Source organism: Rattus norvegicus, chromosome 4 (assembly GCF_021556685.1).
Source record: "Rattus norvegicus strain SHRSP/BbbUtx chromosome 4, alternate assembly SHRSP_T2T, whole genome shotgun sequence".
Lineage (NCBI taxonomy): Eukaryota > Metazoa > Chordata > Mammalia > Rodentia > Muridae > Rattus > Rattus norvegicus.
Window position 1 is genome coordinate 169,141,642 of NC_141537.1, and position 15,262 is coordinate 169,156,903.

The 15,262-nt window shown below is 47.1% G+C and overlaps 1 protein-coding gene across 3 annotated transcripts in view; it reads left to right on the forward strand.

The window, feature by feature from the left end:
- Nucleotides 1–15,262, forward strand: part of Etv6 (ETS variant transcription factor 6) — a 239,683-nt gene that overhangs the window by 202,591 nt on the left and 21,830 nt on the right. For all 3 annotated transcript variants that reach the window (XM_087657742.1, NM_001037353.1, XM_087657741.1), the window contains exon 5: nt 13,645–14,193. In XM_087657742.1, the coding sequence (XP_087513868.1) occupies nt 13,645–14,193 (549 nt within the window). The remainder of the gene's footprint in view (nt 1–13,644; nt 14,194–15,262) is intronic.

Genomic DNA, 15,262 nt, shown 5'->3' on the forward strand with positions numbered 1-15,262 from the left:
AAGTGTTTCTTATCAGAATTCTTGGGACCAGAAGTGGTTTGCATTTCAGGTGTTAAAATATTTACATACTACCCGCAAACACACACATGTGATATGTCAGAATGGGACCCAAAACTTAACCATGAAATTCATTTGTTATATATATCTTATATACATGGTCTGGAGATGATTTTTATAGGGTTTTTAAAGTTTTGACCTTCTAGAAATTACCAATATGCTCATGATTTAAACGTGACCTGCCAGCCAAGGTCAGATATGGAATTGGACACATGCGATGCCGTGTGGGCACTCGGGGTTTCAGACCATACAGCACTTCAGAGCTCAGGTCTTGGGTTAGAGATGCTCAGCCCTTGTATGAAGGGCAGGCCAGAAGGAGAAGAGACGAAGCACTGCAGCGTGTGCTTCAGCGAGAGCCCCCTCTGTGGCTGAGCATCCTGACACAGCGAGTCATAGCAGAGACAGAGCACAAGGCTGTGTTCACCCCCATGACCCCACTTCACCGCAGCCACCGGCTTAGCCAGTGATCAGTTGATCGGACACTGATCGTCTCGAAATGAGAATTCACATCACAGAACAAATGTGTCTTATTTAGTTTGCCCATGGCTTCCCGCAAGTGTCCCACGTGGGTTCGTTACATTGAAGTCTTACCTTCCACCCTAGCAAACTGTGAGGAACCTGGTGTTGGCTCCCAGCTTCCCCTCCTGCCCTGGACAGGATAGTGACCACACCAATGCTAACTACCTCCACAGCATAGTCTTCTGAAATCCTTTCAGGCCTTGAGCAGAGCAGTCATCGAGGACACAGCTTCTACTCTGTTGTGGAAGGCGAGGATGAAATATTACTAAGTTGGCTGTACAATGTCTGTTTCATTATTGTGATACTTAGAGACACAGTACTCCACTAATGATTAAGCCAAGACAACAGGCAAAAAAAAAAAAAAAAAACCAGAACCATTCCAGACAACCTGGATGGGACAGTGTGCATGTGTGTATGTATATGCATGTGTGCTCGCTTATGCGTGTGCACGCACTTATGCGTGCACGCATGAGTTTAAAGAATGGGATCTGGAAGTCTAGAAACCAGGCTCTAACCCCCAGTTCTGACAGAACAAATCATGAAGGTCAAGTTTCTCATTTCTCGGTCTCTGTTTCCCCTGTGGTGAGAAGAGAGGATAAATTAGATCATTCTAAAAGTCTTTTTAACAGCTTTAATGATTTATTTATTTATTTAATATGAATACACTGTCTCTGTCTTCGGACACACCAGAAAAAGGCACTGGATCCCATTACAGATGGTTGTGAGCCGCCATGTGGTTGCTGGGAATTGAACTCAGGACCTCTGGAAGAGCAGCCAGTGTTCTTAACCGCTGAGCCATCTCTCCAGCCCCATACAGCTTTAAAATCCAACATAGCCAAGAAATATGGAGATGGACACAACACAGTCTTCACCCTTGGGGTCTTAGGCAATGAAGAAACAGCAAGCCAGGACAGAGTCCTGCTGGGTGCTGCCCAGTAACAGGAGAAAATCCTCCCTAGTCTCAGTTGTGTCCCCTTTTCCAGAACGTCTGGTGGCATGGTCCCTCTCAGCATCAGACAGACAGTAGCCTCACCCACTTGCGGTGAAAAGTGAAGTTTCAATAGGTCCCTTTGCTCTGACTGTCATGACTCATTGTGTCTGTGGCACATGAATTCGATAGTAGGTAAGTGGTTGGTAAAGAAGTAGGGAGACAATGAAATCCATAATGCTGGCACTTGCACAAGAACCAGAAGGCAAAAGGGTCTTCAGAGAAGTCGGACCATCACATGATCATAAAAGAAACCTATCTGGTTACATGTGATTGTGTGATGGCAGCTTAAGTCTTTGGTTTCCAAAAATTAAACGCTTTAACATCCCATGGAGTTAAAAATAACAGATTGCCACTCTTTCCAAAGAAAGTCCCTGTCCCCAAGATGTACATGCCACTGCTCCCCTAAAAGCTCCTTAAGTAAGCTGCCAGTCTGGGCTGAAATCCAAGTGTGGTTCTCTCTGCAGAGTGACCCCTGTAGGATAGTTCAGACATAGGAAGAAGAAAGAAGATCTGTGTTCCTCTCATGTTCTTTCTATATACTGCCCCCTCTTATCATTTAAATTCTTCAGTTTCTCTCTTTCCTGGGATAGTAAGAGGCATAATCATTTCTCCCTCTCCCTCCCCCCTCTCCCTGCCGCTCCCCCTCCCTCTCTCATTCACACAGGCACTGCTGAGTGTTTCTGTGGTGATTCTCGAAGTCTTGAGAGGACAGGGATGCTCTGCTGGAAGCTTTCTGTCACGAGGTGCATGAAGAATTCTCCCATCGTGCTCAGGAGTTCCACATGTCAAAACACTGTCCCATTTCTCCTACAGCTAACCCAGAACTTAGATGGCAGTCTCCTCTTCCGTGGCGGACAGGAAGGCGACTTGCACTCTGATTTGGCCCACTCAAGTTTCATTCATACAGTCTGTCCCTTGAGCGGGACATTATTCCTCCCATCACAACCAAACCCCAGGTTCCTAAGGACTGCCTTGGAATCTTACACAGCTTCAGTGAAATAACTAACGATAGGTGTGTGACACTTTTTTATTGAGTCCTACTATGTGTCAGCCCTCCTAAGCTCTTAAATGTTCACAGACATCCTAAAAACAAGTTATATTATCCTAAGTTTATAGATGAGGAAAGAGAGACTAAGGAATACTCCTCCAGACGAAGGGACAAAATGGAGGGGTGCATGCGTGCATGTGTGCACGCACACGCAGAAGCCAGAGGTTGATGCCCTGTTGTCTTCTTCAATCTCTCTAGCTTAGATATTGAGCAGGGTTTCTCACTTGAACCCAGAGCTCACCAGTCCCACCAGCTTGCTTCAGGGATCCCCTGTCTCTGCCTCCTATTGGTGGGGATTACGGGCAGGCTACCACAGCAACCCACCATTTCTGTGAGTACCACTGGGCCCTGGTCCTCATACCTTCGTGTCAAGCCGTTTTTACTTGCTGAATCATGTCTCACAACATGCAAAGCTAAAATCTAAATCTAGGTGACGTTCACAACAGACCAGAATGCTCTCGTGGTTTTTGTAAGTTTTCAGTGTTCGTGCAGCCTGAAAATAGAGGAAATGGTTGGAAAAATGAGACAATTTCATCGAGATTATGATATTAAGGTAATTCTACGAGGGCGCGGTGGATCTGGTGACCCTTTGTAAGAGATAAAATGTAAGCAACAAAATGTCAAAGAAAATTTCGCAGAGGCCTTTTAGTTCATGGCCTCCTTTATTTTTCTGAATCAACTGCTCTGTAGCCTGGCCTCTAAGTCACTGTGTAGTCAAGTAAGCAAGGTCTTCCTGCCTCCGTCTCTCCAGTGTTGGGATGACAGGACATCACTATGCTGGGTTTTATGTGGTACCTGAGGACAGAGCCTAGGGCCTCGTTGTCTGGTGGGCAAGCACTCTACCAGCTGAGCTACATCCTAACCCTGGTTCATGATTTTAAAAAACGTACTCAAAATCGGAAGGAATAAACCTTCTGGATGGCTGTTTCTCCCAGGATGAGTAAGTCAGCATGAGGAAATCCTTCCGGCCGGTGTGGTGGACAGGGTCTGAATCAGATGCTAGAGTCTGGAAGTGGAAGCCAGCGCCTCTGTGCAGCTCCCCTTAGGAAGCCAGGCCTTCCTTACAGCTGCCACAGAGGCACCACAGAGAGAAAGCTTTTGTCTGCCCCTGGCCACTCACTGATTTAAAAAAAAAATCACTGGCTTCTCTATCTTACTGGAATAGTATTGATAAATGAAGTGTCAAGGATGCCCCCGGCTAGGATATGACATCTTCGTTCTATGTTTTAACTGTGTGATTTGTGAAGGAGCCAGAGAGCTCCATGAACGTGGGCCAGGCCACCTAGGTTAACGTGTCTTGGGGCAAGTTAGTTCCTCCGTGTGTCCAAGGAGGAAAATGGCAGTACCTGCCTCAGACCATGGGAGAAAGAAATGGATTCCTGTGAGAATTGACCCAGGAAGAGCCCCTGTCAGGAGGCACCCAGTAAATGTCACTCATTGTCATTACTTGACACATCTTCCCGTTACTTAGTTGAGCTTTTAATCGTCCTTTCCTTGTGAATTCTTAATTGTGATAAAATATGTATAAAAGCCTTAGAGCCCGACGTGTGTGTCAGCACAGTTAACTGGGGTTGAATGGCGCCACCTCAGAGAGGAGTGGTCCCTTTTTCTTTCTCTCCTTTGCTTCCAATTCCATGGTTCTTGACCTTCATCTTGGGAACAGACTCCATGTGGGTATCAAATTTGTGCATCCCATGCTTACCAAAGGCTTTTCACCTCACCTAGAACACCTCTCTAGCCCAGCTGGGAACCATCGCTTTCAGAACTACTCTGCTGATGCTGTCAGTCTTTATTGTTTGCAGAGCATGGCCTGTTTGGGAGTGAGCACTTGTATTGCATCCTGGGACCTGGATCGTTCTGTCACACACACACACACACACACACACACACACACACACACACACACACACACAAACACACACACACTGTCTAGAACCTTCTGTGAATCTCTGGCTGTCTCCTCTTACATTTAAGTATAAGGTTAGCCTTCTCACCCCTCTCCATGCTGTGATTCTAAAAGCCGGCAGCAGGTCATGAGAGGTCCCTGGAGAATAAGAGCAGGTCCAGACTGCCACTTCCTGTCCCCAGCTGAACGACGACAAAATAGAGGCAAAGACCCTTCCTTCCTGTTTCAGGGCCACGGTTGACTTGCCCTTGTCTTCTCTGTCCTCCATTCCCTCCTCAGCATGTGCTAGCCACAGCAGAGGAAGGCACTGGTCAGTTCGCATAGTCTCTTGGCATTTACCCGCTAGCCCTCAATCTTCTTCCTCTGTCTGCTGTGGTCTGGAGAATGCTTTTAGGTCTGGGATGAGACTAGTCTCTTCAGCCAAAAGTTTCACGGGCGGGAGATTCCTACACGCATGAGTAACTCCAGAGGTAGGCAGGAAGTCTCCAAGAAACTTTGAGAAAAACTAGCCAGTCCCTTGGAGATCAGGCCCTGGAGTCAGTGGATTTCAACTCTAAAGAAGGAAATTCTCTGCTGAAAGCCTACTGATTGGCTGTCCCCAGCTCCAAGACTCTTCAGCCTTATCTCTGTGCTGCCCTCACCCCCCCCACACCCCACACCCCCCAACCCCCACCCCCTAACCCCCACCCCCCACCCCCGGCTCTGTTAGCTGTTGATAAATTACCCCACAGCTCTGATTGGCTCCTTTCAGATTCTGCCCCTTAGGCTCTTCTTTGTTTTAAGGCGGGGTCTCATATAACTCAAGCTGGCCTCTAACTCACCCTGTAGCCAAGGATGGCCTTGAATACAGCTACCCATTTCCATCCCTGATTTATTTAATGTTGGGGATCAAGCTCAGGGCTGTGTGCGCGTTGGGTGAGCACTCTGACTAAACTACCTCTAAGCTCCCCTTGATTTATTTGAGGAACTAATTTTGTTTTTCCTGCACGTATGTGTATGTATAACCAATGTCTACAGAGGTTCCCTCAGAACTGAGGTTAGAGATGGTTGTGAACCATGTGGGTACTGAGAACTGAACACCCATCCTCTGCAAAAGTAGCAAGTGTTCTTACCCACTGAGCCATCTCTCCAGCTGTCACCCCACTCTTGCACCCTGATTCCTTAGATGGCCCCTTTGGGCTGCTGTTTTGAAGCTGAGAGAGACCTCTCTACTCTGCCACTGACTAGCCTGCGAACATGTGGATGATCTATGCTGGCCCACTGGAAGAGACAACCCACTTGCAGGCAGCATCTACCTGGCCTGAGGGAAGATCGGTGAACCGTTTCGTTTCCTTCAGCCCATGTTATCAAGTGCTTATGAGAAGTCCAGGGTTTGTTATTTATCAAGCTATCCCCTCCAATCAAGATAATTTACTTCTTAGGCCCTAAAGGGGAATTCAAGTTGAGATGACCAGGTAAAAGGTCAGTAGATGGTCTCCAACCAAGCAGAAATTGAACCTTGAAGAAAAGGAATGGGGGCCAAGGAGGCATAGCATTCTGCTAGGCTGCTGTAACAAACACCAACACTAGACAGCTGTCGACACAGCACGTCAGTATGTCCCGCTCTGGACGCCCTCGGTCAGGGTTGGTTTCCGTGAAAGCTGAGGGGAGGAGGACCTGGTCCAAGACTCAGACTTAGCTACAGAAGCCTGGTGGGCAGTTAATCCATAGTATTGCTTGTCTTGGAGGTCCTGTCTTCCTGTGTGCATGTGTCCATGTCCACAACCTCCTTTTTATAAGGGGACCAGACATACTGAATAATAAATACTGCCTTCAGTTTCCCCTCTGTTAATGTTAGAAGCACCCTGACCCAGAACACTGGCACTGGAGAGACGGATTAAGATCGCATGCCGTTCTTCCAGAAGAGCCACCAGATTCAGTTCCCAGCACCCATGTGACAGATAGCAACTGTGTCTGTAACACCCATCCCAGAGACTTCCGTCAGCACTGCATGTACCTGGTTCACAGGCAAACATGCAGTCAGAACACACGTACACATAAATAAACATAACCACCACCGAGGGGAGTAAAGGGTTCATTTCAGCTTACAGGTTACATTTCCATCACTGAAGGAAGTCATAGATGGAACTTTGTGCACAAAGTGTGGCAAGGCAGTCACCGGGAGCCTCTACCATCAGACAACTCTGTGGAGCCTCTGCCATCAGACAACTCTGTGGAGCCTCTGCCATCAGACAACTCTGTGGAGCCTCTGCCATCAGACAACTCTGTGGAGCCTCTGCCATCAGACAACTCTGTGGAGCCTCTGCCATCAGACAACTCTGTGGAGCCTCTGCCATCAGACAACTCTGTGGAGCCTCTGCCATACAGTTTGCTCACTTTTCTGAGTTAAGACTAAAAGCATTACTTTCTTTTTTATTTAACTTCTCTTTATACCTTTTTTTTTGGCTACTGACCAGGGACTAAGCATGTTTTCTCTGGTATTCTGAACTTTTTCACTCTTTCTGAAGCCCCTTCTTATTTTGCCACAGGAGTGCTTATTGCCCTTCCTTGCAAATGGTAGATTTCTTTCCCCTCTCCGTCCCCCTTCTCCTGGCAGCTGCCAAGATTTACAGTTAGCCTACCCTGTTGTTTTCACTAAACTTGGCCCGTGTTTCCTTTCACAGAAAGAAAAGGAAGTAGCCGTGGAGGTGTGCTCATTGCTGGTTGTCTCCAGGCTTTCTCCCAAGCTCACACTTAGATAGCTTTCTTATGTAGCCCAGAACCATCTGGCCAGGGAATGGTGCTGCCCACAGTGGGCTGGGCCCTCCTAACACACAGAATGGCTTCCTCTTAGCTAATTATGTCCCCCAAGGATCTCTTTTTCATAAAGGCCACATTCTGAGAGCCTGGTAGTTAAAACATACAAATTTGGAATTGGGAAGGCACAGTTGAGAGCCTACTAATAGGGCTAAGAGAACATGATGGTGCGTGTGTGAAATATACTTTCACCCCCTGGATCTTTAACCGATCCTTCAGCATTTTTTTTTTATTGGCTTCTTTACAAAACTGCTGAGGTGTGGTCCTCTCTGGAATTCTGAGAATCACGGTGGCCTGAGGCTGATGAGCCTCCTGACTCATTTCTCGGAGCCTGGGGATGATACAGGGTGACATGTAACGTTGACATGTGATATATGAACATGAGATGTTTGCCATAACCTTTTGGGACTTACTCATGGTTTATATGTGACTGAATTGGGGGTTTGGGTAAATTCAAGTAAAAATGATAGAAACAGGAGGATCAGGAGTTCAAGGTCATTGTCAACTATGTAGTAAGTTCAAGGTCAGATTGGTCTACATTCGATTCTGCATCAGTTAAGCTTTTCTCACTGCTATGACAAGATGGCAAACAAAAGCAACTTGAAAGGAACGTCTCTTTTGGCTCACGGTTTGAAGGCACAGTCCATCCTTTCCGGTAAAGCACATTGGCAGGAGGGAGAAGCAGCTGATCGCCGTGTATCCGTAGTCAGAGAGCACAGAGACAATAACACTGGTACTGAACCTGCTCCTCTGCCTCATATGTCCATAATCCCAGCCCATTGGGTGGAGCCACCCACAATTCAGGGTCTTCCTCTTTACCTAAACTTTTCCGAATGCCCTTAAACACACTTAGAGGTACGTTTGCATGGCGATTTCATATTCCTCTGAGGTTGACAATCGAGACCAGCCATCACAGACCCTGTGGGTGGGAGTTGGGGGTGGAGAGGTGGTGGTGGGGTGCTACTGAATGATATGAAATAGGATTAAGACCTGTTAGTCTCATCTAAAATCTGCTTTATTTGTTTGACTTAAAGAATGGGATCCTCGGTGTCTGAAGACATTTATAAAGGCAGAGCTCTGGCTCCAAAAGCTCACCGTCAGCCAGAATGAATGCTCCTTCCTGGGCTTTAGGCCTTTTCCTCCCATGCCCTGTGCCTATATTCATTGTGTGTAGCTCTGCCTCCCTCTAACTTGTGCATTCCCCTCTACCCCACCCAATCAAGACCTTCAAAACCAGGGTGGTACGGAAAGTTTCTCAGTTTTCCAGTTGAGCAACTTACCAAGCACAAACCCAGACATCAAGGCCACCCCCTCCCCCCCACACACACACACCTCCAAAAAAAAAACCTGAGACAGAAGACTCCCACATCTGAGGGATTTCATGCACTTGCTGTCCAAGCAGTGCATTTCCTGTGTCCAGAGCTCCTCTGCCTGCCGGCTCTGGTCTCTTAAGTTTCCACACTCGGCTGCCAACTTATAATAACAGAGCGACAGGCAGGATCAGAGCCTACTCCGTTCGTGGGTGCAAGCTTTGTACTGAAACAAAGCTTGGAAGGTCTTGTTGCAGACCTTTCGGTCTGCACAGTGGTTGTGCCCAGACCACCAGGAGCCGGGAATTAAATACCCTCAGATCCACTTGTCTACCATTAATGTTATCAGCTTCATCAAGTGCTTCCTCTTTCGGTGGTGTCTGCAGAGAAATAAATAAATCAAGGCTCTTCCACATCTTGTTCCTGCCCAGGATCCAAAGTCTGAAGTCCACTCTGAGTTGAATTATCTGGAGCACTGTCTCCTTCCTTCATTGTTCCCAAAGATCTGGGCGGGAACAGAGAGTGAAATCTCCTCAGGACATTACATCAGTTCCCCTTTCCCCCTTGGCATGAAAGTGCTTCCGCTCAGAGCCCTCACCGACTTCCTAAGGCTTGTAAAGCTTGCCCCAACTACACACCCACACCCCAGCCTTGAAGCCAAGACATCAAAGACAGCCTGCAGGTGACCAGATTATTGACCGCCGCCTATGTCTGTTTTGTAATTTAGAAGACGGGAAATGGATTCCGGAGATGGGATATTTTTCTAGTACAGGGTCTCCATGATCCTCAACTTTTTAAGTAAAGAGGGACATCTTTTAAGCAAAAGAGTGACATTTAGAAAACATTTGAAACCCAGAATGAAACTGTCCGAAGTAATTACTTTCCAGTGACCTTGTACTGGCAAGTAAAAAGGAACCACAGTAAGTTTGTCTCTATGGGTGGCAGAATTTAGGTCCATTTTAGCTCCACAAAGAGCAGTCAGTACTCTGGAAGGAATACAAGGGAAGTGGTGTGTGCCATTCGAACCTCTGTCTGGGCAAGCTAGATCAGGACTTCTAAAAGAAACTTGAGGCAGACACAGTAGCTTCTGCCCGTCGTCCTAGCACTTGAGAGGCTGAGGCAAGGTGATTGCTTTGAGTTGTAATTGCCACGGCGTAAGACCCTGTCCCTTGAAAAGAACGAACAACACCTTTCTAATAGAAACTCTCCATCCCCTGTGGAGTAGAGAGGACCCTTTAAGGAAGCACCATGTGCCCACCACCACTCTCAAGACCCTGTCACCACCCAAGTGTTTCCTCCATACCCTCACCTGGCTCTTTGTCACCTCCCATGAGTATCATTTCATTCATCAATACTTCTGGGTAGCCTACGAAGATGAAGGCCACTTATAAAATGAGAACCATGGGAGCCAGTGTTTCAGCTCAACACCGTGCTTTTATTGGTCACCTGGGAAACACCATGGTATACAGTGTGAAGCAAAATCTGAGTTAGGAAGGGCCTCCAGGCTGCAGGTGGTTGGACCTCCCCCACCCCCACTTTAAAAGCAAGCAGTCATAACTGAACAACTACACAATTCATGTTGACTGACTTTGACAGTCCCTTAGAAGAGGCTTGGACCCAAGGTTCAGATTTGGGTTGGTTTTTTGGTGGTGGTAGTGGCAGCGATGGTGGTGGTGGTGATGGTTGGTTGGGTGATTTTTTTGTTTTTGTTTTTGTTTTGTTTTGTTTTTTGCTGCTTTTCCAGATTTTGGAGATTTACTTGTGAGACAGGTTGGTGTTAAGACCCACATGAAATCTCTTTGTATTTTGTAAACTACACGTGTAGCCTGCAGGAAATCCGATGGAATGTTTTTCAGTTGTTTTGTTCATGAAACAAATGTCATAGTGTGGCATTTTCCACTGGTGGCACTGTATAGACACACTGGGTGAGTTTCAGATTCTGGGGAGTTTTCGATGAACAATTATTTTGCTTATTCTAATCTTCCCTCCCACCTACCCCATACCGCCCTCAAGATTCAGACCCCGTACACTCTGATTTTTAAGACGAGGTCTCACTCACTATGTAACTCAGCCTTAACTTCACTATATAATCCAAGCTGGCCTGAAGCTCCTGACAGTCCTCCTGCCTCAGCCTCCCAAATGCTAAAATCACAGGCTTACACCACCACATCCAGCCCAAGACCATCCTTGTCTTACAACTTTAAGCAGCCTTGCTGTCAAGTACCTCTGTGCCATTTCCATTGTGTGTGACCTGTTTGGATTTGCTGAACTTCTGGGATTTTCTAGTCTCTTGTTGATATTGTGGCTCTGGTTATTTCTTCCCTTTCCCCTCTGACCCATTCCTTGTACACTTTAGGCATATTTGACTAGTTGAGTTCATAATTTGTTTTTAATTTCCTCTCTCATCTCCAGTATACTATTAAGCCTGTCTAGTCTACTGGACACTACAGTCACTTTGTGTATTGTACTTTTGGTTCTAGAATCTTCATTTTTGTTTTCTAAGTTTCTGTTTTGACAGCTCCTGCATGTCATGACTTACAGTGACTGTGGTATCCCTGAAATGCTAACAGCTGCCATAAATTCCTTTAAAGAAAGTCTCCTTAGCAAATCCCATCAGTGTTGCAGAATCTGCTTCTGTTGATCACCTCTTAATAATAGGTCACCTCTTCTGTGTCTACAAAAACCGTGTTGATGCTGAACCTTACAGTTAGCACACTGAAGAGTCTTGGTTGTGCTATATTCCTGTGAAGAGTGTTGACCCTTATGCCTGCAGACAGTTCATCTGTTAGCCAGTCACTTCTAGCATGTAGCGACTGGTTTACATTATTCTAGGGCAAACCTGTCTCAGCTTTCCCTTTAGCCCTCAGCAAGGAGCCCTTTGTAGTGTAACACAGGACTTATTCCACTAACATGTGGCCATGCTGGGGTAATGGACAGCCTGGGTTGTTGACAAAGCCTTTTAACTTAGTGAGTCTCAAGCTCTGACCTGTTTTTCTACTACAGTGACCAGGAGTTGAGACTTCTGTTGGAAACTCTCAGCCACGCAATCCCTGCTTTCCAGTCTCCCTGGCGTGTGTATTGTTCAGGAGTCAGACAAGAATGTGAGAGAACTTTAGCATGCTGTTTTAGGAGTTCTCTCTGGTATGCTTCCCTTGATGAGGCTTCCACAGGTTTCTCCATTTTGGGCACCTACTTGCATCCTGACAGCTTACACAAGTTCTTGTCATCTCCAAACTGCCTTGTACAGTCACTGATAAGGGTACTCTTGGGGAAAGGCTGTATATATCTAATGTCTTGCTCGAGGAAGGTCCCACCCTTTAAGAATAAAGTCCCTGTGTTTTCATCTATTTGAGGGTCATTGTCCAATAGCTGTCCATGGATTTTTCTTTTTAGTTTATTGTATCCGCTTCCTGTAAAGTCTACCTGTAGGAAGTTTGGTTTGAGTGGGCCACTCTGCCATTGCTGAAACTGGAACTCCTCTTCGTCCTGTTAGGTGAATGGTGGCTGGTTTTAAATCCTTTACTGTTCCTTTCATATCTGACCGTATTTGCCTGAATACCAGTCCTCAGCAAAATACTAAGATATCCTTCATTCCTTTTTCCAGTTGACTAGTACTCTTACCATTCCACGATCTAGATTAGTAAACAAGTGTCCTAGGTTACCTGACCCAGTGAGGAAGGACTTTTGAATTTATGGCTTCAGATCATACAGTAGTCACGAAACAGGCATTTCCCTTTCTATGAGTCTTATGTGCTGTATTCACTGCATCTTTTGTTCAGTGCCTCCTGTGATGAGGAAGATCTAGTAGAATTTTAAAAAGGGAAAAATTTTTTTCATGCCAGCCTAAAACCTATAACCCTTATGCAAACCCCACCTCTTTCTCTGACCCTGGCAGAGTCCCATTTCCCTTTCTCGGGTTTTTCTCATAGACCAAGGTGATGTCTTGGGCATTGTTTTAACAATTAGAACTTTGGGTAAGTTTGGGGCCAGAATAGGGGTCATCAGAAGTGTTCATTTACCTGCTGAGACTGCCTCAGAAACACCCATGGCCAGAGTGCCCCATGGAGATAAATATCTATGAGTTAAAAAGATAGCTCATCTATTTCTCTGGGCAGATACTGGTTTGAGGTTCAACAGGGAACCCAGCTCTCCTGTGAGTTGGTCTGCCCTCAGTCTAGCCCTCCAACTGCTTCAGCTCTACAGCTGTACACTTCTGTTGTTACGCTCAACAGCGTGTGAATTCACGTACACTGAAGATCATGTGATCTTGGGTGCCCGTGCACCTGTCCTCCCTACTTCCCACTCTGAGTTCACCGTGATGGGACACACTCAGGGACACACTTCTAAAAGCTCTCTCCAGTGCACGATCACCAATCTATAAAAACGGCCATCTTTGCTGCAGAGAGCAGGTTTCTGTTTATGATTTTGTGCCCTGGAGTCTGTGTGACAAGTGCCGTAACACTTGCAGGCTTTAGAATCTAATTCCAATCCTTTGCCCATTGGCCGAGTGGTGCGGGGAAGTTGTCTGCTTTTATAATCTGTGAAATGGTTATATTTCCCTCCTAAGAATGATCCAAGTTTTAAATAATAAAACCCAGGACATAGAAGAGAGTTGTCATTAATCACCATTGCTGACAGCCATAACAATAGCCGGAGAAGGAGAAAAGGAAAACTTAGGCTCACTAGAGAATCTGGAGAGAAACCCCTAAAAAACACCTCAACTCTGAAGCCTGCACAGAGGAGTCAAGGGAGCACGAGATAGAGAAGGCATTGGGTTCCTTGTGTTTTCGGGCACTGTCAGATGCTAGACAGAATGTTGATGGACGTTCTTCGCTTGTCCAGGGTAGGAAAGCAATTTCCAGTATGTGCTCTGGAGTTTTGTTTGAGCCAAGGGACAGACACAGGGATCTGGGTTGAGAGAGGCTCCATGTTCGATACAGCTGCCTGTAGAGCAATGGCGAGGTCCTGGGGCTGCTACTCACTGTGGTCTGTGATTGTCTTTTCTTTTGCCCCACAGATAATTGTGTCCAGAGGACGCCCAGGACGCCAGCGGAGAGCCTGCACCACAACCCTCCCACTATTGAACTCTTACATCGCCCCAGGTCACCCATCACCACAAACCACAGGCCTTCTCCGGACCCAGAGCAGCAGCGGCCCCTGCGGTCCCCCCTGGACAACATGATCCGCCGCCTCTCGCCTGCAGAGAGAGCCCAGGGGCCAAGGCTACAGCAGGAAAACAACCACCAGGAATCCTACCCCCTGTCAGTGTCTCCTATGGAGAATAATCACTGCCCACCGTCCTCGGAGTCCAACCCGAAGCCCTCAAGCCCCTGGCAGGAGAGCACACGAGTGATCCAGCTGATGCCTAGCCCCATCATGCACCCCTTGATCCTGAACCCCCGGCACTCGGTAGATTTCAAACAGTCCCGAATCTCTGAAGATGGGATGCATCGGGAAGGGAAGCCCATCAACCTGTCTCACCGAGAGGACCTGGCTTACATGAACCACATCATGGTCTCTGTGTCCCCACCCGAAGAGCACGCCATGCCCATTGGAAGAATAGCAGGTGAGTGGGCTCAGCCCCCAGCTCCTCGCTGCCCAGCGGCAGCCATGACCATGTTATGTGCCCGCAAAGGTTTGGGAGGACAAGGGGAAGCTTCTGCCTGCATGAGACAGAGTCCCTAATGCCTGGTTAATGAGCCACTATCAGAGAGTAGTTAATGAGCCTCAGAAATGTTAAGGAATGGATGTCCTCCGTCCCGCTTACAAGGAGAGCTGCCTCAGAATCACAGCAAAGGGAAAACATTTAGAATCAAAGGTTTAGGAAGTGCTCTAATGGGCCTGTGGTGAAGGTTCCAGGTGCTAATTAATGGCCGAACACAGCCAAGAAGAACCTTTGTCTCAGATTTGTGCCTGTAATTCTGTCCTTCAGACAGCAACTCAATACTACTTTCCCCTTCGAGAGGGCAGAATTGGAATCGGGGTGTCAGTAGGCAAGTGTTGCCATGTCATTTAGACAGAGAAAACCCACTCCCAAATTCTTCTTTCAATTATGATGGAAGGCCCAAATGAGCTCTCCTGACATGAAACCAAGGAGGGTGGGTAAGAATCTACTGATTTAAACCTTGCCAGCCTGCACTTAATTTCCGTGGAATTCTCCAGAAGGCAGTATACACTAACTGCTTGGCAAAGTGAAGTCTTTACCTCGAGGGTGTACTGTTCATGAGCCATCCATGGGGCACCTATGACATACAGATAAACACATCTGCTGCACTGTGTATGGCAGTGATTTAACATCCAGCATCCTCCCACTTGTAGAACTGAGAGTTTAGATGGAAAAGCACCTCTTACCCGTTGCAGTGTCCAGGTATTCTGCCGTATGGCAGAAGGCCAAAGCCGTGAGGAAGCAAATCAGAAGCTGTGTTTGGCCTGGAGGAGCAGGAGGCTTCACAGGGGCTGGGGGAAAATGTGACTGTGCTTGGTGGGAAGAGACCCGGAGTTAGGGCAGAGCCCTCCGTGTGCAGGTGATGGGGATAAACAGCCATTCTCCCCAGCTGGCACTGCCGTGTGTAGCAGTTCCCAACCAAGGCCCTGCTTCACCTCTGTCTTGTCTTCTTGTCTCTTCTTTTTGTTTA